The sequence below is a fragment of the Simochromis diagramma genome, unplaced genomic scaffold (assembly GCF_900408965.1).
Source record: "Simochromis diagramma unplaced genomic scaffold, fSimDia1.1 OVJJ01000106.1, whole genome shotgun sequence".
Taxonomy (NCBI): Eukaryota; Metazoa; Chordata; class Actinopteri; order Cichliformes; family Cichlidae; genus Simochromis; species Simochromis diagramma.
In genome coordinates, this window is record NW_024387121.1 from 793,588 (window position 1) to 821,471 (window position 27,884).

General features: G+C 42.2%; 2 protein-coding genes, 1 long non-coding RNA gene and 1 other non-coding gene across 6 annotated transcripts in view; 3 read left to right on the plus strand and 1 right to left on the minus strand.

Moving 5' to 3' along the window:
- Positions 1-3,564, plus strand: part of LOC120743364 (mixed lineage kinase domain-like protein) — a 33,143-nt gene extending 29,579 nt beyond the window's left edge. For both annotated transcript variants that reach the window (XM_040046996.1, XM_040046997.1), the window contains exons 11-13: positions 2,207-2,256; positions 2,850-2,990; positions 3,092-3,564. In XM_040046996.1, the coding sequence (XP_039902930.1) occupies positions 2,207-2,256; positions 2,850-2,990; positions 3,092-3,141 (241 nt within the window). In that variant the 3' untranslated portion in view covers positions 3,142-3,564. The remainder of the gene's footprint in view (positions 1-2,206; positions 2,257-2,849; positions 2,991-3,091) is intronic.
- LOC120743379 lies at positions 2,536-2,639 on the plus strand. Its single transcript, XR_005698170.1, has one exon. It is a non-coding gene; the product is annotated as a U6 spliceosomal RNA (small nuclear RNA).
- A 7,811-nt stretch (positions 3,565-11,375) lies between the features above and the next one.
- Positions 11,376-24,079, plus strand: rfwd3 (ring finger and WD repeat domain 3). 2 transcript variants are annotated; one of them, XM_040046907.1, is made up of 15 exons: positions 11,376-11,554; positions 11,687-12,001; positions 13,765-13,962; positions 15,953-16,233; positions 16,314-16,576; positions 16,703-16,758; positions 17,753-17,935; positions 18,030-18,121; positions 19,359-19,473; positions 19,582-19,816; positions 20,176-20,326; positions 20,410-20,586; positions 20,702-20,916; positions 21,047-21,261; positions 23,225-24,079. In XM_040046907.1, exons 4-15 carry the CDS (start codon positions 15,953-15,955, stop codon positions 23,366-23,368), a joined length of 2,127 nt encoding a protein of 708 aa, XP_039902841.1. In that variant the 5' UTR covers positions 11,376-11,554; positions 11,687-12,001; positions 13,765-13,962; the 3' UTR covers positions 23,369-24,079. The 2 variants fall into 2 exon arrangements, with proteins under 2 accessions (XP_039902841.1, XP_039902840.1); XM_040046906.1 differs by lacking the exon at positions 13,765-13,962.
- On the minus strand, positions 20,618-27,843 carry LOC120743309. The gene is made up of 3 exons (XR_005698149.1): positions 27,417-27,843; positions 27,079-27,166; positions 20,618-21,281 (listed from the first exon to the last, which is right to left on the minus strand). It is a non-coding gene; the product is annotated as an uncharacterized LOC120743309 (long non-coding RNA).
- Positions 27,844-27,884: the final 41 nt, after the last annotated feature.

A 27,884-nucleotide genomic window follows, 5' to 3' on the forward strand; every position in this document is an offset into this window, starting at 1 on the left:
CGGGAGATCGACAGACGGTTTGGTGTTACGGCTGCAGTGAGGCAGACACTGTACCGGTCTGTCGTGGTGAAGAAAGAGCTGAGTATAAAAGCGAAGCTCTCAATTTACCGGTTGATCTACGTCCCTTCCCTCACCTATGGTCACAAGCTGTGGGTAGTGACCGAAAGAACTGTAGTAACTGGATACAAGCAGCAGAAATGGGCTTCCTCTGAAGGGTGTCTGGCCTCTCCCTGAGAGATTGGATGAGAAGTTCAGCCATCTGGGAGGGGCTCAGAGTGGAGCTGCTGCTCCTCCACATTAAATCGAGCCAGTTGAGGTGGTTCAGGCATCTGACACAGATGCCTCCCGTGTGGCTCGTCAGCAGTGTTGGGCAAGTTACTTATAAAAAGTAATTAATTATAGTTACTAGTTACTTCTTCAAAAAAAGTAACTGAGTTACAATATTCTAAAAGTAATTAATTACTTGAAAAGTAACTATTGCGTTACTTTAAAAAACGTTTAACCCTCTGGGGTCCAGGGTATAATTGGCCATTTTTAACTACTTTTGATTTTCCCTCCACATTTTACCTTGTCTGGTATCATCCTTTTCAGCACAACCTCACGTGTCTGAATTTACAGTTGTGTTTTCATTTTGACATACTGTATTAACACAACTGATCTAATATCAGACAAAAAACATAAAATCAGAGTAGAAAAAGTTATATTTTTACTGTAACAACCACAAACATGTTTAATGATCATATTTCATAACTTTAAATGCAAATATAAATGTCAATTTTAAAATGCGCAAGTTTTGCAAACAAAGTTATTTGCATCCATTTACCTTTTACCTTGATTTTTTAAATAACCATTTCAAACTATTTACAGAACAATCAGCTGTTCTTCAATAAGATGCCACACAAATTATTTGTGCCACTCCAAAAATTTGTGTCCACTATAAAGGAGAACATCACAGCCTGATACCTGCAGGTCGAACAGCAGCAGGTGTACACACAACACAAAACTATCCACAACACTACACACTAACTACACAAGACAACACATTAACTACACACTCCAAACACGCTAAACGTCACAGATTTCTCACATCTCAAAACTCTCCCTCTCTCTCTCTCTCGCCGTCACTCCTAAAACTTCCCCTGTTTTTTTGTTTGTTTGTTTTTTTGCTCATAAGCAGAGAGGTCTCGCTGAGCTGTCTTTAGACAGTAAACGTGACGAAACTATTGAGGAAAAAACGCCGCGTATATCTTGTTTATCATGACTCTGGTTTTACGTGGCCTATCAACACAATTTATAAACTGATATATATCACCTTGCTGCTTTGTCCTGAAGTGGTCGTGTGATTGGCTTACCACGACTACTTTATTCTTCCTCAGTCAAACAGCAGCACTCATGCGAATGTTTTGCCCCCTTATGTCCAGCTGTTGTGCTAGACAGTGATCGTGATTACCGTCCGCGGGAGCGCGCAGCTGCTTAAAGCTGTAGCGCCCAGATTACTTGCAGCTACTTCCGTGCAACTGATATAAGATGCGGTGAGCTGAACACAGCTTCGACCGTCTGTTTGTTGAAGAATAGTAACGGACCGCATTTTCTTGTTAGTAACTGTAACAGCGTTGTAACGATAGGAATAGTAATTAGTTAGATTACTCGTTACTGAAAAAAGTAACGCCGTTAGTAACGCCGTTACTTGTAACGCCGTTATTCCCATCACTGCTCATCGGTGAGGTGTTCCGGGCATGTCTCATGGGGAGGAGGCCCCATGGCAGACCCAGGAAAAGCTGGAGAGCTTATATCTCTCGGCTGGCCTGGGAACACCTTGGTGTTCCCCCGGAAAAGCTGGTGGAAGCAGTTGGGGAGGAGGTCTGGGCTTCTCTGCTTAGGCTGCTGCCCCTGCAACCCAGCCTCGGATAAGCGAAAGAGTATGGATGGATGATAGAAACTAAACTGAAACTAAACATAAAAATTTGAAACTAAACTGAAACTAGCAAACTCACTCTGGAAACTAAATGAAATTAAACTGAACTAAATAGAAACCAAATAGAAAAACTATAATATCCCTGATTTACAAGGTGGAACTGCTGGTGTGTTTCCACAACATCATCCTGCTGCATAACCTGGGTGAGTTTTAGGGCATGAACTGATCATGCCCTAATGCTTTAGAAAACGTTCCTTCTAAAACGTTCCTATTTTCATTGTTGTCTTTCAGCTTTGGAATCGTCCTGTGGGAAGTCGCAACCCGTAAGAAACCCTTTGAAGGTTTGTATCTGCTGAAAATCAACTTGTATTATCCTGGTATTAAACACTTCAAATAAGGCAGGTGGACTTCATTTTCTTTTGGGAAGACATTTGAACTGTATTCCAAGACGCTTATTCTGCTCTAAAAGCTGATTGAGCTACTATCTTAATGTCTCTGTATTACTGTAAGGGCTTTACTTAAAAATATACAAGGTGAAGGTGATTGCTGTGGTAATTTGGAGCTATATAAATAAAATTTAATTGAATCGAATTGAATAGATAATGGCACGGCATGGTAATGCTTGCTTCGGCAAGCGCGTACGCTAAATTGGATACGATACAGAGAAGATTAGCATGGCCCCTGCGCAAATTCGTAATGTCTCACAGAGCTGTCACACCTTGGCACATGTGACAGCAGTGGCCCAGGCCTTGATTCATACCTTGGTTCATGTGAAGTTTAATGACTCACATGCATACAGAAGTGAAATGTCTTCGCAAACCAAAAAGAAATCCCATCGACTTCATTTTGAGTGCCTAACACTACCATGAACCTGGATCACTGAGAACTTGTGCAGTCAGGCATCTGTACCAAGTTGTCTGTACATGTTTTCCAGGTTTTTCAGATGAAGAAATTTATAGGAAGGTGTTAGAAGAGAAGTGCAAAGAGCCGCTTCCCGATGACTGTCATGCAGAACTGGGCCAGCTAATAAACGAGTGCCGAGACTTCGATAGCTTCCAGAGGCCTTCAGCTGGAGGTGATAATAATAATAATGACTCCATCAGTATGTTCAGTTATCTTTCTGTGACTGTCGGGGTTCAGTTCACTAAATTTCTAACAATATTTTGTCTTCTGTAGTACTGGTGGATAGACTGCGCAGTGTGGTGGCACAGTTAGAGGACCAATGAAACTCTTCATCTGCCTTTCTGCTGGCCAGGCTCATCCTCAGGGGAGGAAATGCAGCTTTGAATAAAACTGGACTTTAACTTGTGGGCCACTAAATTGTATTTATATTCTACCTTTAGGGTACCTGGGTCGTTGACACAGTGATTTCAGTTTTGTACCTTTTTATTAGTGTTCTCATCTTAGTTTACTTTTGTGAAGATTTTGATTTTTGTTTTGCATTTCTATTTTTTCCCCAGTTCTTCTTGGTGTGTGTTTATGTGGTTCTCAAGTTTTGGCTTCCTTACTCCCTCTATTCTGTGTCCAGTCAGGCTGTGTCTGCCCTGATCCCACGTCTCTGTTCCCTCTGTTGCAGTGCCTGCTTGTGAGTCTGTGTCTGTAAGTTCAGTCTGTGTTTCCTGTTTTACTTTGAAAGTCTGTGTCTCATGTTAATGTGTCTGGTTTTGCTTCCTTTGTCTCGTTAGGCCTGATTTGCCCCAGCTGTGTTTCCCTCCTGTTTCCCATTCCCTCTGTGTATTTAAGCCCTGTGTTTCTCTTTGTCCGGGTTGCGATCTACCCTCGTTTCATGCTGTGTGTTCCGCCCGCCCGTTCAGGTTATTGTAGTGATGGGTAGATGAGGCCTTGTGAAGTGTTTCAGCACATTCCCCAAACAAATCAAATCAAATCACTTTTATTGTCACATCACATGTGCAGGTACGTTGGTACAGCACATGTGAGTGAAATTCTTGTGTGCGAGCTTCACAAGCAACAGAGTTGTGCAAAATACAATAATGTAAACAAGCAAAATACAAGAATGGCTACATCTGAAACTAATAAATATATGTACAATATATAATAGTATATGCATTTCTGGATGTGTATACTAAATATTTTTCTACGTGTGTGTGTGTGTGTGTGTGTACCGTATTTTCACGACCATAAGGCGCACTGTGCTAAAAGGCGCAGTCTCAGTTATGTGTGCCCTTACTGTATTTAACACACACATAAGGCGCACTGGACCATAGGGCGCATACAAGTACCGTATGCGTATTTAAAAATAAAGCGGGAGCAAACCTGAATTCGGTACCTTACTCACATTTCTATTGCCGGTAATCGTCATCATCAACAACACACAAGCATACAAGTGTGCATATTTAAAAATAAAGCAGGAGCAAAACTGAGTTTGGTACTCACATTTTTATTACCAATAATCGTCATCATCAACAACACACAAGCATACAAGTGTGCGTATTTAAAAATAAAGCAGGAGCAAAACAAAGTTTGGTACTCACATTTTTATCATCAATCAAACCCATCGAAGTCCTCATCCTCTGTGTCTGAATTGAACAGCTGCGCTAAATCTCCATCAAACATGCCAGGTTCACTGTCTTCACCGTCAGAGTCACTTTCCGTGCCGTGCGGCTCCTCGGAAACGATGCCGGCTTTTGCGAAAGCTCGAACAACAGTGCCAGCAGACATGTTAGCCCAAGCATCTACAATCCATTGGCAAATTGTGGCGTAACTCGCCCGGCGCTGCCTTCCACTCTTAGTGAAACTGTGGTCTCCACCGGTCATCCATCGCTCCCAGGCCGCTCGCAGCCTTACTTTGAACGGGCGGTTCACACCGATGTCCAGCGGTTGGAGTTCCTTTGTCAGGCCTCCCGGAATGACAGCAAGCTCACAGTTCATTTGCTTCACAAGTTTTTTCACATCGGCTGTGAGATGGGCACGCATAGAGTCACAGATCAACAGCGATGGTGATGCGTGGAAAAAACCACCTGGTCTCCTTACATACACCTCCCTCAGCCAGTTTTTCATCATTTCCTCATCCATCCAGCCCTTTTCATTTGCCTTAATGATGATTTCTGCTGGAAACTTCTCTTTAGGCAAAGTCTTTCGCTTAAAAATCACCATAGGCGGCAGTTTCTGTCCATTAGCATGGCAGCCAAGCACAACAGTAAAAGAAGACTTTTCATACCCCGTTGTACGTATCGCTACCGTGCTGGTCCCCTTCTTCTCCACAGTGTGACTCACCGGGATGTCAAAAGTGAGCGGGACCTCGTCCATGTTTGTGATGTGGCTGGGCTGGATGTTTTTGTCGCCGATGTGTTTGCTGCAGTAGGAGCGGAAGATGGCCAGCTTTTCCTTATAATCCGCTGGAAGTTGCTGCGCTACCGTAGTCCTGGTCCGGATGGAAAAATGGCACCGTTTCATAAAACGAAAGCACCAAGACGGACCTCCTTGGAAATGTTCAATGTTCATCTCTTCAGCTAGTGAAACTGCTTTTAGCCGAATGGTGACCGTCGAAACACTTCTCCCGCTCGCTCTTTGCTCGATGATCCACCGCTCGAGTCTTTCCTCCAACTCGAGCCACCTCGCCTTATGTCCGCGGAAACTCAGCTGCGTTTTCTTGACCTGCCGGAGCTTGTTTTCCAGCTTCCTCCATTTGCGAACCATCGATTCGTTAATCTTAAATTCTCTCGCCGCTGCTCGATTTCCATGTTCCTCCGCGTAGCTGATGGCCTTCAGTTTAAACTGTGCTTCGTAAGCGTGTCTCTTTGCCATTTTCAGGGTTGTTAAAACAACGATGTCCTGCATAATGCACATACCTGTTCTTTTATACAGGTATGTGCGATTGTCCCGGTATATACGATCAACGCCCACACTTCACCCTTTAACGTTCTCATGGTGTTCTCTACTACGTCCTCCTTACAACACATAGGGCGCACCGCGCTATAGGGCGCGCCGCACTTTTTGAAGAAAATCTAAGACTTTTAAGTGCGCCTTATGGTCGTGAAAATACGGTACACATATTTTACAAATTAAATAGAGTAAACAATAAATAAAATATATAAAAATATACAGAGTTGAGACATGTGCAAAGCAGTGGCATTACTGTACAGTATGGAGTGCATAATGTTGAAGTTCCAGTAGTGAAGCTGAGGTGTCTATGAAGTGTTCAGCAGTCTGATGGCCTGATGGAAGAAGCTGTCTCTCAGTCTGCTGGTACGGGACCGGATGCTGCAGAACCTCCTTCCTGAGGGAAGTAGTCTGAACAGTTTATGGCTGGGGTGACTGGAGTCCTTGATGATCCTCCCCGCTTTCCTCAGGCATCGCGATGTCTTGGAGGGAGGGAAGCTCACCTCCAATTATCCGTTCAGAGCACCGCACTACTCGCTGGAGAGCTTTGCAGTTGTAGGCGGTGCTGTTGCCATACCAGGTGGTGATGCATCCAGTGAGGATGCTCTCAATGGCACAGTGATAGAAGGTCCTGAGGATGCGGGGGCTCATGCCAAATCTTTGTATCGATACTGCGTCGACACAGTGTTGCTATTTTGCTCCATACTGACACCTGCTGGACCTTAAATATCATTGCAGGCAACTTACTTGAGACTCACAACAGACACTGATTCAATGACCTAGTCATATTTGTATACACTGTCCATGGAATCATTTTATATCTTTTACATTGCAAATATTGTAGACATCTTTAAATATATTGTGAATCACATTAAGCAAAAATTAAAACGAAAGTATTATGAATGTAATGTTACCCATTTAAATGTAATTGACTCTTCAGAAAATTGACTATTCAGAAAAATAAGTTTATCCAATGTTTTTGCCTTCAGTCTATTGCGTTTTTTGGACACCATCTCCCTAGCTTTGGAAAAAAACACGCTCACAGGGCACAACTGTAAAGCCAGGTGGAAAAGGTTCAGATAAGATGTCCTCCTAGTCCCCCAGTACGTTAAAGGATCCTCTGATCTTGGAATGTTCCTCTCCAACATTCTCCACAATACTAAGGGATTGGCTGTCCTTTATAATAAAATTCAGGACTGCCTGGTCAAAAACAGTCTTCCTAGATGCTTGATTTCAAAATAATAAAACACATATTTAAAAAAAAAAAAATGATGATAATGCTGCTCAATGTCTATATAGGACAACCTGTGTTCATTCTCGGTGTGTTTGTCTCCTCATTTTCATGTTTGGCTCTGTAATGCCTAAACACTGAGGAGGTGCTTTTGTTTGTGTAAGAAGCTCCGCAGAACAGATGCGACATTTAACCTGCATAAAATGAAATAAATATTTTATACTGCAGGTCATATTGCTGTTTTTCCTGTTTCCAGATAGATTACACTGAAACAAAGACAGACAAACAGTTACCTTATTTGCAGTTAAAAGATCAAAATGATCCCACACAGCAGAAACATTTCTTTCTCTTTCGGGCTCCATTTTTTTATGGAGAGATATGTTGTTGTTGTTTTTTTTTTACCTTTGCGAGAGTAATTTTGTGGGGTTTTTTGTTGGCGACTCATTCCGTTGGCAGATGCGGATGCGGTACCTTTTAAACACATTTTGGCGAGTTGGCAATGAGCGAAACAGCAGCTGTATCGATCACGTGACTTTTTCTTAAAGTGACGCGCGCGCCGATACAGGTTTGCTCTGTGAGCTTGATACAAGCGTCGGTGTGTCAGTGTTGCTAGACCCATCACTAGGTTATTGTTATTTTCAGTTTAGTATTTGTATTCTCAGTTTTGCTAGTTCTCTGTTTGCCATCTAGCAATAAATCTGAGTTTGAGTTTACTTTCTGCCTCTGAGTGTCTGCGCACTGGGTCCTCCTTACCACCACTCCTGCCTGCACACAGCCTTCAGTTGACAGAAGATCGCGACCAGAACATGGACCCCCGCAGACATTTTCACCTCGGAGTACAACGCTGAGATGAAGCGGATGGTGAGCCTGCTCGACCGCATCGCCCAATCCCCAGATTTGAGGACCATGGCAGTCGGGCTGAGTGCAGTGGATGCCATCATTCGGCATAACGTCTGTTGTCCTGGTGCAGCCACAACAACTTGGTGTTGAACGCCCAGACGACAATGGAGAGACTGCAGCATGTTGTGCGCTCTGCTGAGAAGGTGATTGGCTCCAGACTCCCATCTGTGCAGGACCTGTATACCTCTAGGACACTGGGGCGTGCAGCTTCACAGCTGACCCTTCTCACCGTAGACACAGTCTGACCTGCTCCCCTCAGGCAGGAGGGTCCAGTCCATTCGGACCAGAACCTCTCGTCATAAGAACAATTTCTTCCCCTCTGCTGTTGGACTGATGAACAATAACCATAAGACTGTTCCCACCACAAACACATGACCCTATACTGTGTTCTCTGCATCTGTTCCATTTTTGCACTGATCATCACCTGCATTCATGTACGTATCAATCTGCTTAGCATTTTTTATTTTATTTAAGTGTTTGTCTTATAGTATGTTTCACACAAGGTACCGCAGCAATTTCATAATGTTGTAAGTCTGTTAAACATCTGGAAATAAACCCTTTCTGATTCTGATTCAGCTGCACTTCTACACTAAAAGTTTTGGTAAAATGCTCCCACCTAGTGGTGAAAGTTCTCATCATCATTTACAGACTGTTTTAAAAAATGCACCTTTTTAAATACAGAAAATATTTTGACCTTTGATAAGTTATATAACGGGACTCGCAGACGAATTACTAAAAAAAGTAACTTAGTATTACTTTTAGTGATAAAAAGCAATAGTTTGTTTTGTTTTTTTTCCTTGTCACGCTGATGTTGATGTACTCGGAGCTGCTCAGTCCTGCAGTTTGTCAAAGCCGGGCCTTCAGGCACACAAGATTTGTAATGTGTTTTTCTGAACCAAGACACCTGCAGTCCCTTTAAACAGTAAGCATGTCTATTAATGCTCACTCTTTCTAAATATTTAGCAGCAATGATATTTTAAGCCGTGTTTAAAACTTTTATTTAGTTCACTCCTGAGTGTTTTGCATTTAATAAAGATCTTTTTAGATTTTTAGCTCGATACCAGTTTCAATCTTTGAAATAAGAAGGATACTTAAGCGTATCACCCCAGTCACCCCTCAGGTGTTCTCGTACCCGTTAGTGCATGAACTTGCATTAGAGAACTCTACTTTTCCTACCACGGTCTGTATGTGTCATCTACAACTTTATGTACTTTATGCGCTTTCACAGTGGTCACACTATCTTGCAAATTTCTAAGACTTTGTTCAACATTGACAGTGTCTTTTAACTCAAACAGGTAGACTTCTGCCACTCCTCTGGGGTGAAGCCCTCCAAATGCAGAATCTTCTGTACTGCAGGTATAAAAACACCCATTCCAGTCTTTTTGTCAGCTATGAAAAAGTAATATTTTTCAAGTGGAGAACGGCATGAATGTTTCATTTTACACCTTACGCAAATATCTTGGTGGTGCATTGGATAATTGCATTTAGAACAGAGCATAGGGTGAGTTTGATAAGCTCCAAAATTGCTGTGTGCAACAGGCTGTCTGTCTCGTCGTGGTGCTGAAAAGTTGGTTCCTGGGGCTGGAGATTCAAGGGACCGCAGACTTTTTTAAGTGCTATTTGTCCAGAGTTTTGGCAACCCAGTCGAGATCCGTTGGCTCTCAGACATTGGTACAGAAAACATTACTTCTTTTTTTTTTTCCTCCAGAGAATCTTGCACTCAACCTGATGTTTTGTTTTGTTTTTTTCAGAAATGTAGATCTATCTAGTCATCATCAGGTTTTATATCACTTGAGTGTATGAGGAATATGTAGTTTCATTTAATAATGGATTCTTTGAATTGTACATAAAAATGAATTTTACTCATGGCTGGTAAAAATGATTTGTATGCGTATGCAGAATAAAATGTTTTTATGGATACTTTTATTAAAGCTGTACCGGGCACCAAACATAACTACCAAAAAAAACAAAAACAAAACAAGTCACGGATTTATTCAAAATCTGAGTAGTGGTATGCTTTTAATCCGTTTTTTGACAATGTGACTCTGTTTCACATACCATCAACTTAAAAATGACTTTCCTGGCTCTTTGAACACTCTCTAACATGGGCTATTGTTTGCAAAGACCAAAAGTTTGTCGGTGTGTGACATGATTTCCTTTACGGAAAGACATGAAAATTAAGGAAGATACATGAAAAATACACACTCCTTGTTTTTTGACTTCTGAGTCATGACTTACATCCTGAAAGATCTGTTTAAACTGTAAGGATCCAGGGAAGTTCCTCTAATTCACAGAATAGGGGTGAAAACTTCACATTCTTTTTCTTGTTGATGTAAAAACAAATGAGAATTAAAACCCTGTGTTGCCCCAGGGCTTTTGAGTCACCGAGATATTTGAAAATATTCCTTCACACACTCCCCTGCTGCCGATACTGTAGTAATACAGCGAGATGATTGTTTATCTTATTGTCATCTATGTTTCAAAGACATTATGTTCTGATTTTATGGAGTTGCATTTTGCCCTACCCTTTCAAGAGTATTGTTAAAGTTTATAGTTATAGTATGTTTTTATAAATATATTTATAAAAGACCTGGGCTGCTTGCTGAAAAATGGGACCAGGGTTTCCCCCACACTGAGGTGTGGCTTGTAGTAAACAACAGGTTCAGCTTGATTCACATAACGGGGGTTGAAAACATTCTTTGTCTTACCGATGTAACAGACAAAAACAATGAATACTAAGGACCTTGATGAGCAGGGCTTTTGAATGGAGTCCTTTAATGCAGTTTCATTACACACATAAGATAAGATAAAGATATTTTAAGATCTGTGGTTATCTGCAGAGACCACGTTGTAGAGCAGGGGTCCCCAATCCCAGTCCACGAGGGCCGATGTCCCTGCAGGTTTTAGCTCTCACCCTGGGTCAATACACATGAATCACATGATTAGCTCATTACCAGGCCTCTGGAGAACTTCAAGACATGTTGAGAAGGTAATTTATCCATTTAAATCAGCTGTGGTGGGACACATCTAAAACCTGCAGGGACACCGGCCCTTGTAGACTGGGATTGGGGACTCCTATTTGGACAAAGAGACAGATGGTATGAAAGAGGAGTGAAAGAAGCCATCTATGTCCACTGTGAACACAATCTTTGGACAGAGATGGTGGTTTACCACACCAACTGTCTGCCATCTACAATCCAGTTTTGAAATCCCTTCCCAGGTGCCACTCACATTCTGAGCCTTTTGACCTCAGGAAATCACATGATCGGGTGGATCTAGGTCACACAGCAGGTTTCCCCCAAAACCTTGGCTGATTGTGACCTACACCCATTTTCACACCTTGGCTCATGTGATTAGGTAAACAGACCATCAGGGGGTCCATGTCTCTCTCCACCATTTGACCTTAGAACTGAAGAAGCTTCTGGGATGAGAGGTGAAACTATGTATTAGTTGCTTTTTTTCCTGAACACCAGCAGGAGACTGACTGAGAGAAATGCCTTTAGTCATCCACTTTGAGCATTCTGAACATTGAATGTTCAAATCCATACTTTATTATTTTTTATAAATAAGTTAGAAACGATCTTCGTTTTATATTTTCATTTTGCTTTTCTTACTACATTAGTATAACCACTGAATCGCTGATTCCACACGCTGACGCACGTGTGCAGGTGAAGAAGCCGAAACTTTCCTATTACTACTTTTAAATGCAAAAATTTTCCACATAATAATATAATACAGCGTTTCGTTATCTTTTGCTTTTTTATTTTCTATTTTCATTTAAATTTGGAAAACAATTTCAGGTCAGAAGGATAAAATTTGATACTCTGAAATCACACATCGACGATCCTCTGTTGACCGGAAGATAATCGTCTTATTTACAAACGATCTTCGGCAGTGACGTCGCGGCAGGCTGGAGCGGGCGGAGCGGACTGGCGCCGGGAGATTCGAGCTCTGAAGGCGGGTCTGCCTGACTGCATTAACCGCTGTGAGAAGAAGTAGTAACTCGTCAACACAGCAGCTGGACCCTCTAGATTTGCTTCTTCGACTTGCTACTGCCATGTTGCTAACTACTGTGGAAGTTGAGACCGGGATCGGCAGCTGTTAAACCCTCACAGGTAGGTAGGGTTCGCTCCTAACCGCGCCGCGACGACTACCCGAGCACAGCACAGCCAAGCTGGCTAACAGCGCTAATAACGAGCCTACTAACGTTTACTCTTCTTTTTTGTGTACGTACAATAGTTACCATTACCTTTGGTAATACGCCAATATGTTTAAGCACTAAGCATAAGAGTAAATTTACATTAAAGCGTTTTTACTGAATCGCTCCACTCCAATGCTAGCTAACTTTAGCTCCGTGGTTATCTGGAGGTAAAACGGAAATCACAGAAAACAACAGGTGTTCTCTCCAGATTGTAAAACGTTGCTCTTGTGCCGATAAGTAACAGTCAAGGTGAAGCTGTGTGGAGTTTGAATAGCAGTGACTGTTGGCGGTTTTCTTGCTCCGAGGCCTCTATGACCTCGGGCTTTAGTTCGGGGCTCAACCGAAGAAGGCGCCTGCGTCTCCCGGGGAGCGCAGCGAAGAGTATCCGCTGGAACGACATGGTAGACACTTTTCAGGAATGGTTTTTCAGCTGTTTGTTGATAATGACTGCTTTAACTGTAGGTTATCCACATTTTAGCTTAGTGATGCTTTTAAAATCAGACCTAACGCGTTGTTCCAATCCTCCTCATGTCCACAACCGACTTTAAGGCTTTGCCAGGTTAAGATGCAGATAGATCTTTTTGCGTCACCTAAGTTTCCCACCACAGTCTTGTAGTCTTCCTCATCACTCTTTCTGTTACATCCCACTGCTGCAGAATAATCAGACAATTTCTGAAGGTGGCAGGTCTCTGTGCAGTAGCTGAAGTCTGTGGTGGAGAGGCGCTGGTCCCTGCAGGGACCAGGGTTGCTGACCACATTGTCTCTCACACACTGTGTGTGTCCACCTCCCTCATCTAAGCTTATCGCCTATGACAGATGGTGTTAAAGTCACTGGAGAAGTTAAAAAATATTATTTAAAAAAAACAAACTTTTTTTTTTTCTTGAACTGTGCTTGTTAGCTTGTCCAGGTGGGTGTAGAGATAGTTGAGCAGGTAGAGACTGGCTGAAGGGGGTCACAAACGGGCTGATCATGGACCTGTGCTGATAGTGCCACAGGTCTGTCTTGGGCAAAGCCACAAGGTATGTGACCTCTGTGACCTCTTCCACTGCATGGGGACCTTTTCCATATTCGGGCTTGTCCTAAAGATGCAATGGAACCACATAACTGGGTAGCGCAAGCTCTGAGGACTACTGGCCCCATCTGACTCTGCATCTGGTCAGCAGTGTGGTGACAGATGGGGGGAGGAGTTGTAAAATTCGGAAAACGCAGTGAGCCTGTGAGGAGGGGCAAAAATGTGGGAGGGTTGAAGGTGTATGGGAGGAAGGCTCAGTGTGGGGAAGGAGGGAGCTGCAGCCACAGGTTTTAAGCTGTTAAAGAGCAGAATTGGTTCACAGATTTGGTTTGGCTCACTCCACTACTCCTGGGTAGCCTCTCCACTCCAGACTTCACTCATGATGTGCTGCTTCCACTCCACATTATTTCTGTAGTTTCCGTTGGCATGCATTTGTTTTCACTTCCCTTTGACTTGTTCATACGTTCTCCCTGCTGAAGGCTATATTCTTTGTTTTAAGCAGGACATTTGTTACCCCCCCCCCCCCCCCCCCCTTTTCTTGTTTGGATAAAACTTGACAGTCTCTGTAGTTGAGATCTCCTCATTCCAAGTTATCGCAGGCAGCCTCTGGTTTTTTTTTTTTTTTTTTTTTTTTTCTTTCCTTCTTCTTTTGTGCCTCTTTAAGGTGGCCCCCAGAGACAAAGCACATACAAACTCCAAAAAGCACGTGCAAACTCCAAAACACAACGGAAGTGCTCCAGAACGCTAGGGACAGTGTTGAGCTCGATTTGTAAAATAAAGTGCAAGTTTGTTGCAAACGCTTGGAGTTGGATACCGGCAGAAAACACCTGCAAGAATAGAACAACCACGCTTTATAAGAAAGGTAATGTGCAAACTGTTGTTTGTTTGATATGTTTTTAATTACTATGAACACTTGGTTTATGGTGGAGTCAAATCTGACGTTAGCTAACAGTCAGTGTGCTTTGCTCAGAGAGAAGCTCAACACTGCCCCTAGCGTCCTGGAGCACTTCCGCTGTGTTTTGGAGTTTGTACGTGCTTTGTCTCTAGGGGCCACCGTACCTCTTGACTAGCGGGACGTACCTGAGGGTGAGGAGAACCGAGCTGTGATCTGTTTCCAATGGACAACCTGGTCAGGTGCACGAGAGGCACTAGAAATTTGCTTGTTTACTGTCCAGTGTGCAGGGATGAGTCAGATTAAACATGTGAAAGGTTTTGTTGTGGAATTTGGCTTTTTAGGGTTTTATAAAGAATAAAGTTTGCAGGGATCACCCAGTGGAAACTTCTATAGCAGAAGGGAAATAAGGATTATTGTTTAAAGCCGGTGGGTTTAATGAGCCACACAGCGCAAACTAGGGCTGATATATATTAGGGGTGCAACGATATTCGTATCGATATTGAACCGTTCGATACAGTGCTTTCGGTTCGGTACGCATATGTATCGAACAATACAAAAGTTTTTATTTATTTTATCAACTTTTCTTCTGATGATGCCGTCTCTGTTGAGTGCTCAGTGGATCTGCGTTTGACTACTTCGCCCAGGCTGCACTGTCGAGTGCAGATCCACTGAGCGCAGCGCAAGCTAGCAAGACAGAAGCTAAGCTCGTTGCAACATGGCAACTGCCTCAATGCTACCCGAAATTGAACCTCCCCCACCCTCATTCAGATCTGGCGTTTGGAACTATCTTGGTTTTCATGTGAGGTATGACCCTGATGGTAAGCGCGTCATGGACAAAAGTAAAACAGTATGTCGGATGTGCCATGCAATGCTCAATTGGTGGGAACTAGTGCATTAGCGCAGTTTGCTTGTTAACGTGTTGACGCCGTCCAGCCCCACGCATGGGGCGATCCGCGGTAACTCGTTAACGGAGTTTTGCGGCGTTATGGCGTTAATGTCATTTTAACGAGATTAACGTTGACAGCACTAGTGGGAACACAACGAATATGACTGCACATTTATTCCGACAGCATCCTAGTGCAAAGACAAGTGGAAGCAGACAAAAACAACAAGCACGCATGCTACAAACTTTACCCGAGTCATTTAGACAGCCGTTAGCACATGATTCTCCTTATGGGGACCTGATATGTTTAATATGCTGCTGAGAATATAGCCCAGAAGAAGCGTATAGTATAGCTTTTATTTTGGAAAGAGCCATTTCTCTGTAATAAACTCTCTTTTCCAAAGATGAGATAAATCTATCTCGATCAGATAGATTTATTTATTTATTTTTAATTATTTTGTTGTTTCAGCAACATTAAATTTTAAAAACTGTACTTTTGAGTTAAAATATATATTTATAATTTTAATAAATGTGAAATTAAAAAGGCATGAACATCGAAAAACTGAAAGTTTGTGTTTGTGGAAGGCGCAGTTTTTGGCTTTCCTCATATTCCAAAACGTGCTTAGTTTTGAGGTGATAAAACACATGACTTGTATTCCCTTTCTTCGCTATTACTGTTGCCCAGCATAATTTGCAAATGATATTTTTCTGCTCAACCTCTGACTGCTTAAACCCAAACCAGGTCCATATGACCAACGTTGCACCGGTCTTCTTTATGCGCACCACCTCCTCCACCCCACCTGTAAGCTCCATGATAGCTTGCAGCCACTGCGATGGTTTCAACCAAAACAGGCGCATCAACATGAGCTATCACGGTACAGCGATACAGTAAAAATCTCTACCATTGGCCAAATTCATATAGTTTCTACTGTATACCGTTTACCCTACACTTAGCCGTTTGGACGAGTTTACACATCAGCCACGATTAGTCTGCATGTAGTTGCTGAACAGAAAATAATGTAGTTTCCTGTGTTGTTTTTTTGGCTTTTTGATACACATAATGCTACCCTGCAGATGGAGGCCATGGAGGTAGACTCTCCTGTGGAGCTGCAGGGGATTGGGCAGCCAGAGGGTGGCGTTGCAGCTCCTGCAGGCGATGCTGAGAACGCCAACGCTGCTCTCGTCATGTCCGACTCTGGCAGCAGCACTGAAGTAGATGATGATGATGATGATGATGGCAGCGCCGAGGGACAGGCGGCAGCTTATACTCCTCCAAGGCTTCCTGCCACTTGGGCGTTTAGTCAGAGGGCGGTGGGCGGGGCTACATCTACGCCGCCAATACGAAGGAGAGTCAGGTAAGCTGGACAGCACAGAAGAAACATCACATGTGCTTTGTGTGCTTCATCAAGGTGATAAACCTGTGTTTGTGGTGCAGGCAGGGCCTCAGAGTGCACTATCCGAGCCAGACTGCAGCGCCTTCTAGAGGCTTTCCAGACTTCCTGCTGCGAGCGCCGGCTGCCAGCACAGCAGAGCCAGAGTCGGGCAGCGCCACTGAGATTAGTGAGTCTGAGGATGAGGCAGAGGGTGAAGAAGAGAGCACGGCTGCTGCTGCAGAGGCCGTCGACCCTGTGCCACCTGCTGGGTCTGACCTCAGCGCCACTGTCCAACCTGCTCAACCACAGGAAGCCGCTACGACCAGTGAGTCTCAGCTGAATCCATTTCAAGAAATCACCCTGATTAAAGCTTTATCATAAAGCTGCAGCTGGGCTTATGATACATGAAGGTAACCAATGAGCGTCCACGATTATTTTTATCTCCGTTCAGACTCCAGTGCCACAGCAGAAGCCGAGAGGGCAGAAGCTCAAGTCCAGGGTGTTCAGGTAGCTTTCAGACATTTTTCTTTTGTGCTTGTGCTTTTTACACATGTAAAACTATTTTTTTTTTAATATATTTTAAAATTGTTTTTAGGATAACTTTATTAAAAAATTATTTGGTTGTAAAAAAGAAAAATCTCAGGATTAGTATGCAGTTACTGCTGAAGAAAAGTCGCTTTCCTTATGTTTGCTGTGATGTTTGGTGTCTTCTTAAAGTGTGCTTGGGTTTACCACACACAGAGTGAGTTGGTCCTCAGTTGGTGGAGGGGCCTGGTCACCGACCATGGGGTACCAGCCCTCGCTTCATCCTCTCTTAATTGGGTTCACAAGCTCTGTGAACTTGTAGTTATCATCTGCAGTGACCTATAACCACCATGACACGGATGGATTACACTAAATTGTGTCTTTTAGCTGTTTTCCAAAGTGGTCTCACTGTCTTCATTCTAGCACCCACAAAAACCAGGGTTTCTTTATTGCATCAAAAACAAAACAAGAAAAATATGTTTACCATCATCATTTTGTAACAAGTGTAGTCTTGTACAGTATTCCTGGACTGGAAATTGTCCTCGGAGAAGACCAGCTCCGTACAACACCAAGTCACTGATGCGTTCTTTGATAAGTGTGCAGTTGGTGTTAAATTTCCTTCCACAACAGTAAAGTCTTAGAAATCCAACTTCTGCTTAAATATTAATAATTAATTAATTAAAGGAAGACATAATGTCAAGAATTTATGTCAAAACTATTTATGCATTATGTGGAAAATATATCAACTCAAGCCTCACGCGGGTGCTGATGCGTTTCTGTAATGCCACTTTCCACAACAAGGTGGTGCAACAAGTGAGTGTAACCTTACTTTGAGCCTTTGAAACACATCGACAGGCTAAAAAGGACTCGCATTCACTGATAAAACACTGTCCCCTGTTTGTTTGTTTGTTTTTTGTTTTGTTTTTTAGGATATTTACAAAAACGATCATTAACTGTTGATCCTCCCTGCTTCCAGGTGTCCTCAGCAGTTCTGTCTCCCAGTGACGAGAATGAAGGTGACACCTGCACCATCTGCTTCGAAGCGTGGACGACGGCCGGCGAGCACAGACTCGCCGCTCTGCGGTGTGGTCACCTCTTCGGTTACACCTGTATCCAGCGCTGGCTGAAAGCTCAGAGCCCTTCTGCTAAATGTCCGCAGGTGAGAAGGAAGAGAAATCCCATCGACCACCGGTGGAAGATTGAAGGTTAAAATATATTTGATGGTCTTTTGTTTTTGTTTTTTGTGATTTTAGTGCAACAAGAAAGCAAAGCGTTCCGACATCGTGCTCCTGTATGCTCCAAAACTGAGAGCGCTTGACAACACGGAGCAAGAGAGCTTAAAGAAGTGAGTGATCGCCTTCTCTGCTCTCTGCACCATATCCGTTTAGCTGTGCTAACGAGGAACACTGCTCTCCTCCAGCAGGACGAATCCTGAGTGAACTCTGTTTATAAACTGTTAAATATTTGCTTAAGAAATGAAAGATAAACCATTAAAGAATCATCACTTTAAATTGACAACAGCTGTCTCACTGCAGGTGCAAGTAAATTCTATATGTATTAATATTTAAAAGGATAATGTCTTACATTGGACACTGATAGATCAAATGAAAGAATCTGTTTGTAATCTGCAAACAGGGACTCTAAAAGATCTCTAGGTAGAGTGGTCGCCCCATGATCGGAAGGTCGGGGGTTCAAATCCACTGAGCTACTCTGAGGTACCCCTGAGCAAGGTACCGTCCCTACACACTGCTCCCCGGGTGCCTGCTTAGTGGCTGCCCACTGCTTCACTGAGTGACTGGGTCAATAAAGTATACACTATTATTATTATTATTATTATTATTATTATTATTATCATCATCTTATTGGGTCATTCCTCCACCCGACCCCCACAAAACTGGGATGCTGAACACAATGTCACGTCTGTCACTGTTATGGTTTCACTTCGGCTGTAAGACCACCTCTCGATTAAGTCACAGATTGTTCATTGAGAGATGTTGCAACAGTTTGAAAAACATGAGGATTTGTGGAAAACACTTGGATTTTGACTTCTCTTCCTGTATCAGCGCTGTAGTGGCCTCACCTGTTGTTCAGGAGAACACTGCAGTGACTACCTGCAGGTTAGCAGCTAGCATAAACAAGCGACTGTAAGATGATGTTGCGGTGGCATGCAAAGCAAACAGTGCAGAGGGTGTACTGGATTCTTAATGGCATCAGCAGAAAAGTTGCTTTGCCATCATGTTAAAAAAAAATCTAATTACAGTGACGGATCACAGAACCTGCAGCCAGCTCACAGTTGCCTGTTTGACAAGCCTGACAATGAAACTTAGGTCACGATGACAAAGCAAAAGAATGAATCTTTCAGTTTTTTCTTGCACACTTTTTCCCAGTCTGCATTCACAGGCCTGCTGTCAAAATGGCAAAAATTATGAATAATTGTCTAAAGCCAGCTTCAGCTGTCCTTGTTTGTGCTGTTCTTGTTAGATTTCAGTAGATCAGGATCAGTAACAATATAGTGACATGTTAGGTGGATTTAGTCTGTGGGTTGTTAGTCCCATGACTGATTCCCAACAACGTGTTTGTAGGTCTCTGGAGCAGGAGCAGTCGCTGAGGAGGAAGGCTGAACTGGAGTCGGCTCAGTACAAAATCAAACTGCAGGTCGTCACCAACAAATACGGACAAGCACAGCAGGAGCTGCAGGTATTTCATGTGTTTTTGTTTAAACACAATCAAAGTGCGTAAGTCTCCCTCTGCTTTAGTTTAGTGAAGAATGTGATGCTAATAATCTGCCTTCTCTCCCTCGTACAGGAGCTGAGAGCCCTCATAGCCGAGACGAGCAGGAACCTCTTTTCTTCCACGTCCTCGTCCTCCTCCCATGTCCTGAGCCTGTCTCAGAGGGCGGACGGCTCCAGGTTAGCTCAGTACAGCTTCTCCAAGGCGGTGCTGGTGTCTCAGGCCGGAGGCTGCAGGGTTTTATCGTACTGTGAACCTTTGAGCTGCCTGCTGGCCTCTCAGCCGTCGCCTCACACCACGCTGGTGCCCGGTGAGACATCCTTCTTTCCACTTGACAAGTGTGATTCTTTATCGCTCACACCAGACACGAAGAACAGTTTCACCCAGCATTAGTTGTGTAAATGTAGTCGCGTTAGACATTCACACATAATGAGAGAAGTTCCACTAATAGATCACCCGAGTTAGAGTGTGTGCGTGTGCGTGCGTGTGTGTGCGTGCGTGTGTGTGCGTGCGTGTGTGTGCGTGCGTGTGTGTGTGCGTGTGTGTGCGTGCGTGTGCGTGCGTGTGTGTGTGTGCGTGTGTGCGTGCGTGTGTGTGCGTGTGTGTGTGTGTGTGTGTGTGTGTTTTGAATCACTCAACTTCCTATTTTTCCTCTTTTCCTCCATTCAGGGTGCGGGGTAAAGAAGGTCAGTGTGGTGAACATGAGGGCGAGTCAGTACGTTCCCATCCACAGCAAACAGATCCGAGGTCTGTCCTTCAACAGGCAGAACGACAGCCTGCTGCTGTCTGCTGCATTGGACAACACTATCAAACTGACCAGGTACGAGCACGTCAGCATCTCCAGCCTCACAGAGGGTTGAGTCGTGCGCGCCTGTGAGTTAATGTGTTGTTGTTTTTTTCCAGCCTGCTGACCAACACGGTGGTTCAGACCTATAATGCGGGTAAACCAGTGTGGAGCTGCTGCTGGTGTTTGGACAACAGTAACTACATCTACGCCGGCCTGAGCAACGGCTCTGTGCTCATCTACGACACGAGAGACACCAGCACGCACGTGCAGGAGCTCGTGCCGCTGCGCTCCAGGTACACAAAAAACATAAAAAAGCAGAGCGAGTAAGACCAAAAGTTTTATTAAACCACGGTTTCACAAATTCACTCAACTTAAAAACTTTGAATTGTGGGTGTGTGATGTTTCCAGATGTCCGGTGGCATCTCTGTGTTACGTCCCGAGGGCAGCGTCCAGCTCGTTCCCATGTGGGGGGCTCCTTGCTGGCTCTCTGGAGGGCGGGTGTTTCTGGGAGCAGGTGAACGAGGCCACCTACAGGCCCCACGTCCTGCCCCTGGAGACCTCTGGCTGCACCGACATCCAGGTGGAGACGGAGAGTCGACACTGTCTCGTCACTTATAGGCCCGGTAAGACCCTGACCCCTCAGTTCCTGATAGAACACCACGGAGTGTAGGTAAAAGATGGAGGCGGTGTCACGTGATCTAAACTTTTCACCCTCTCATGGCACCTTTTGAGTAACCATCGTCTGTCCTGCAGGACGCTCCAATCCGTCTCTGCGCTGTGTTCTCATGGCGCTGACTCGAACCCCTCAGCAGGAGTCGAGTGAGCTGCCCAGCTGTTCCTGCGAGCCGGTGCAGACGTTCAATGCCGGCTCGTCCTGCAAACTGCTCACCAAGAACGCCGTCTTCAGGAGTCCAGACGGAGGCGGGACACTGGTCTGCGCCGGGGACGAGGCCTCCAACTCCACTATGGTCAGTCCTTTTACATTTGTCTGTTATTTGAAAGGGCAAATTATTATTTTATATTTTGATAAATGATCAGCTTTTATTTTAATTATTTTAATGAATTTAGTATTTTTTATTCATATTTGTTTTATATAAAATATTTGTGGTTTGCTTCGTTAAATTATTTTTGCATTCTAAATTAATTGAAATGTATACATCTAAATACCATATCATTTTTGTTGGTTTTTTGTGTAATTTCAATTATTTTAAATACAATTTAATAATTTAATAATTACATGTATTAAATGATGTATTAAAATAAATAAATGTATTAAATTAAAGAAATATATTAAATGATTTTATTTATTAAATGTAATAATTATTCAATTCCAATTACATTTTGTAATATTTAGTAACATCAAGTGTCCGAGAGTTTATGTTCTTTAATCCTTTAAAGCCGTAACTATTTTTAAATCCCGGTAGCACTGCAACCACGTGAGCTAGCGCAATAATTTTTTTTTTTTGCATATGAAACCAGAGGAGTTGTACTTACATCTTATGCCATCAGCTTGTCCTAGGTCATGGTTTCCTTCCACATATAGCTTTGCAAAAACTGCATAAAAAGCACTTGCGGCAACAAAAACATAATATTCCAGATGCTTTGCTGATCGGATCAGCTGTTCATAACACTTCCTATGTTGGAATAGACGTCAGCGTGACCTATTGCATGGCCGCCATGACCTGCCCGAAACCGGAAGTGACGTCATTTTCGCGGAAATGTAGTTTTTTTTTACCATCAGGGCCTCATGAGCCTATACTGGTGTTTTTAAAAGTTATGTTTGAGTTTATGAGTTTCTGTGTCGTTTCTGGGTTGCTTGGAACTCATATTGCACTGCTGGAAATAGTTTATTTTGATGCATATGCTGCTTTTTTGCAAATTTGCATTATAATATTTATTTTCGTTTTTCCTGCAGTATATAAAAATTGGTGTATTTCAAAAATAAAACTATGAAGACACTTAAAATAAATGTCCTGTTGTTGGAAACTATTTTGTGCAACTTTTTTGTATTTACAGTTTTGAGGGATAAGCCTCTTAAATTTCTCTAACTAGAAATATATGATAAAAAAACAAAAACTATTTTCAATTTTTTGTAGTTTATTGCACTTTTTTGCAATTTATGTAATTACTATGCACTTAATGCATACATATTAAAATTTAGGCTGTAATGGTTGTATTTATGTATATCAACTTGAAATGCTCCCACAAATGGCTCCACAGCATGTAAAAATATAACATAAGCTCTGGCGGACTTGGTTCTATGGTAGGTCTTAAAGGGTTAAATATTCCTTAAAAATTAAGGAAAATCAGTGATTCTCTTTTAACCCAGATTTTTTTTTTTTGATTGAATAATTTTTAAATTTAATTTTTATTTTTATGAAATATTACCCCAAATTCTTTTTAATTGTGCTCGTATTTTGAGCACAGTTATTTTAATTGCTTGGTAAAGGTGTGCAAACTGTGGGTGTTCACAACAACCTGCTAAGAACTAAAGAAATCACAAAGGAGGTTTTTGGTGCAACGCCCTCTTTAGATCCCATTTCACCTCCACAGGCCGGAGGTTGCCACAGGGTCTCTGACTGACACTGAGGCCTTAGCTAATCACTCACTCACTTAACACCTTACTTATGTGCTTGCATATTTAGTTACTGACCTACTTACACAATTAATTATTTACTGAATGACTCACAGTCACACTTACTGAGACTTGCTTATTTGATAGTTTAGATAATTTTTTTTCTTGAATGTTTCTTTTTAAACTTATATATGATCATTTCTGATGAGTCAGTTTCCAGTTTTGACTTTGCCAAAGGTGATGTTGTCTTTAGATTTTAAAATTGTATTAATATTCTTATTTTTTCTTGATTAAGCTTGAAGCTTAAATGTTTCCTTCTGTCTGATTTGTCATCTCGGTCTCCTTTTCCTCCTCAGGTGTGGGACGCCAGCAGCGGCGGTCTGCGCCAGAAGCTTCCGGCCGACCTCCCGGTGCTGGACATCAGCCCGTTTTCTGTGAACGGCGAGCACTTTTTGGCATCGCTTACGGAGAAAATGCTGAAGCTCTACAAGTGGGAGTGAAGTGGGAGGAGTGGGTGAACGCGACAAGAGCAGAAAACCAAGAGACAAACCTCAGTCCCACGAGGAGAGGACGCTGTCTGTGAGGAACTGTGGGAAATTTAATGCTGCTAAACTTTTACCTGTGCGTTTACACCGCTGAACAGGTTACCGCGAGTGATCGGACTGAGGAAGCGTTTCACACTCATCGCTTCTTCTTTTTGAAGTGATTCAAATTACGCAGGCGGATCATTTCTGTTCACCATATGAGTGTGATTTCAGGAGCCAAAGATCAGATTAATAATGTCTGTGTGTGAAAGAAAACATGAATGTAGCCCAAACTCGTCTATCTTTGTCATGAAAGTGAGTTCGGTTAGTTCAAGCAGGACTTTCCAACACCTGATGCTAAATTTATCAGATTTTCAGAGTTTCCCCAAAAATTCAACATAAGCCCCCCTTTTCTTTTTTTGTCCGCCTTTTAAAATTTTCAGGTTTTCATTTCTGTCAAACTCTGTCCATCTCTGTGGCTCGTTATCGGAGTCAGATTTTATTTAGCCCTCTGACACGGATCACAAAGTGCCAAAGTAATCTGCTGTCGTTTAAAAGTTTACTTTCTTTGTCTTTTTAAAGGAAGTTGTATATATGTATATTTGCCTCCAGTTGTTTGTGTACGCCTTCAAAAGTTAATAATAAAAATGTGTTATTTTTAAATAAAGTCGAAATGTTGGATTTAAACTGCTGTGTAATTTATTTATTTTTTTAACTTGTGTTCATATGTAGTATTTTTATTTTTTCCCCCAGATAATTTCAAGGGATTATCAGCTGTAGAAAAATTTCTTCTCCATTGGATTATCAGAGAACAGATCAGCTAAAATTATGATCTAGACTGATTTATGCTGAGGATCAAAGATGGATGCTGAACAGAAACTAGATTTAGTTTCAGATTGTGAGACTTTGAGTGTAAAATTGACCTGTGAATAGGTGTTGGTAGTTTCTACTGTTTCCCTGCTCTTTGACATTTGGTCTCTCAGCGTGACTATGGCGCTTACGATGGAGACTGACCACCAGATCAGTTGTTAGAGCCTCCTACATGAGATTAATGTGCTGACTAGAACTCTGTGGCCTGTCACCGTGGGATGGTTCAGTCTAGAAACTTTCAGTTTTTCTGCCAGCTGAGCAAATCAGCTAGATGCTGCCTTCATGGACTGCTCGTACATCTTATCATCTTAAAAGCTTTTTGTTGGAATTAAAAAAAAAATTTAAAAAAAAAAAAACTCCGACAAACGCTCCTCTTTTAAGGGATTTTTCTTTCTGTTTTTTATTGTTTAAAAAAAATTGGGCACTTCAAAACTATGACAATATACATAATTTGTCAGTTTTGAACCAAAAGTCTTGCGAACTGTAAAAAACTGGCTACATATAACCAGTGTTGGGACTAACCATTATTAAGTAATGTGTTACAGTAACTACGTTATTATTGTGGTGACGAGCACGGTAACTAGTTATTATGCCAAAATTAGGAACGCGTTAGTCGTTACTGGGATTACCGCGATAGTCTTGGAGCTTCCACAGATTAGCAAGTGGTGGAGGAGGGAAAGGGGAGGCAAGAGGAGAGCCGCTGGTGCAAGTGTGAACTGAACTTCACGTAAGAAGTTATGACCTGCAGTCTATCTGGGTCAGATATAAACCAAGTTTAGGTGGAGTTTATTTTCGTTATGCTGACTTTTTCCATACTGCGTGCTAGCTAGCATGACAGAGTTTCTACAGCTGGGTGGGTGCTATGATGTTACTGATGTTGAACTTTATTTTGTTCATAAGATTAATTATTAGAGTTTCCAACCGTCCGGTAAAAAGCAGAATCGTCTGGTATTCAGAGAAAATATTATGCATTCCTATTGAGGTGAAAAGGAGCAGTTTGTCCCGTAATTCAGCTACAATGAAAAAGACACAAAGCTGCAGTTATTCTGTGTTTACGCTGCACAGCTGCCTCTTCTTCTCTCATTCTCTCCCCTCTCTCTCCTGTTTCTACTTCAATCATGAAAACTGATCAATGATCAGCTGATCAGCTTTTCTCTCTTGTTTATTTATCGTCCACTTTGTGCCAGAAAGAAGAAACCAGCGGATGTCGCGCTAAACAACAGCAGCACGTTTAAGCTTGATCAGCTGTTGTTAGAATTTATTTAATATTAATTTCTAGTATCAGCTGATGTTTGCTGGAGCCACAGCTGTAAAGGCTGCTGGTCATGATATGGTTTGGTTATCTGGTGAGAGGGAAACATGAAGATGAAACCAGGAGATGTTCTTACTGAATCATCAGAGCTGAACAGGTGATGGAGAAACAGGTTTACCTTTTAGGTGACATGAATGAGTTGAAGTTATGAACTGTTTCTGAGAGACAAATAACACCAGGATCCTTTTTCTACGTAGCTGACAGCTGGTAACTGTGCAGGGGCGGGTCTAGCAAAGTTTTGCCAGGGGGCCAGGTAGGGCATTAACAGGGAGAGGGGGGCACAAAGAAATACTTTTATTTCTTATTCTCATTTAAAATGTCTTGCTTTTAAAAAATAATTATCTGAATCTTACAACAAACGATTGATAGATTGATACATATATACCATCAGAACAGTGAACATCACTGTCACAACAGTGTTTATTTTCATTCAAAGGCTTTATGATTTTTACTATAATGGTGGGCCGGTCTCTAGTCAAAATTCCCGGGCCGATGTTTTGTCCCAGTCCAGCCCTGTATGCAGCTCATCTGCAGTCTGGTGTTACCTACATCTTCCTATTCAGAAGGCAGAATTTCAGAGTTCCGAGTACAATCGAAAGCACCACGACTGCAGTTTTTGTGTTGGATGTAAAAGGCGCACATGACGCTGTGACTTAGGCTAGAATCATGGCGGCGGTCAACGACGGTCCAGGCGTGGGATTTCTCTCGTGGAAATATGCACATTATTTTTTCCTTTCTATTGGTAGGTGGCACAGTGCACTTGTGGCAAGTAAGCAAGCTAGAAGACTGGCAAAGTTATGGAAGCAACACATTAACAAGAGAATTCTGAGTAAAACCAAAGTTACTTTCCCTAGTAACTAGTTACTTTGAAAGTAACGAGTAACTTGAAGTAACTGAGTTACTTTTGATAGAAGTAACTAGTAATGTAACTAAGTTACTCATTTAAAGTAACTTACCCAACACTGCATATAACAGTTCCTTTGTTTTGAAGAAAGTACACTGAACTACACCTACATTCTGCTTCAGACATTTATCAACCACAAGACGAGACCACATCATTCCTGTTTAAAGTAGTGCTTTCAGTCATCCTAAACCCACGCTCAGTTATCTGTGACTTATTGATTTATATTGCACAGACAGTAAGAACGGCATGCAACATCATTTCAATGCACGTTTGACTACTGTTTGTCCTTGTGTTATTCCTAAAATCTTAACTTTCTTATTAAAAAATATCCAGTCTGAACTCAGAGCTTGATTGATCCTGGGTGCCACATCACTTAAGTTTAAGTGGTTTCTTGTGTGCAGTACCACAGCTTTGGACACAGCTTATAATTTTTACATGTTTTCAGCTGTTCTTAAAGGTGCATGTAATAAGAAAACAACATTTTAAAAAAACCTCTGCGACTAGCATTTTAGTTGAAATTCCTACTCTAATTATTTAATTATTTTGAATTACCGGCTTAAGCTTATCATTTCTAATTAGTTAATGTTTTTATGTGTTTACCTTAAAGGAAACCGCAGAGTCGCTGTGTCGCGCTATCCTTAGCACAGGGATAGGGTAAAATGGAGGCAGATGATCGTATATGGTGACCCTTAAACGGAGCAGCCAAAAGAAGAAGAGTTCTGTTAATAAAGAGATCCACCATACCACTCCTGAGGGCTGAAAATGCCCAGCTAATGATATTTAATGATATTTGAGAAACACTGAGGTTTTGTTTCTGTTTCAATGCACACTTCGAAAAGTCTGCATGAAAATACCAATTACAATTATTTATTTCCATAACATCCAATATAACACTTTCATTTTAAGACATGAATCAGTTGAAAGTGCTCCAAACTTACCATTACATGTGTGTTTCACGTTCACACATCAGAGTGACTGAGAACGTCGTGCTGTGTTCTTTCCTGAAATAAAAACCATCCCCTGAAAACAGCCTGGATCCATCTCCGTTCTCAGGCTGATATGAATTTGAAATCAAATAAGTTATTGTGATCTTAACAAATGCAGCAGTCTTGTGACTGAAAGGTCTTTAATCATAACATACTTCCAGGCAGAGGAAACATGACCAAATGTGCAGCTTTAATCCGGACTGGGAGGTGTAAACAGATCTCACCAATTAAACTGGAACAGTAGTAACTGAACTGCTCTGAACCACACTGTATGATGTTTAGACATCAAGTTTACACGCAGTGTTCACAGGTTTTAATTTAACTAATTAACTTTATAAAAGATTAAACTTTACACTAAACTAATATCATAAAGAATGCCAGGAAGAGACATTTCCATGGCTGGATGACTCACAGCATGAA

Bases quoted from the DNA above. Each gene is read 5' to 3' on its own strand.
- rfwd3 (XM_040046907.1), top strand. From the start codon at position 15,953: ATGGAGGCCATGGAGGTAGACTCTCCTGTGGAGCTGCAGGGGATTGGG. The intron at 16,577-16,702 runs GTGAGTCTCAGC...ATCTCCGTTCAG, and splicing joins ACAGGAAGCCGCTACGACCA to ACTCCAGTGCCACAGCAGAA. The intron at 19,817-20,175 runs GTGAGACATCCT...TCCTCCATTCAG, and splicing joins TCACACCACGCTGGTGCCCG to GGTGCGGGGTAAAGAAGGTC.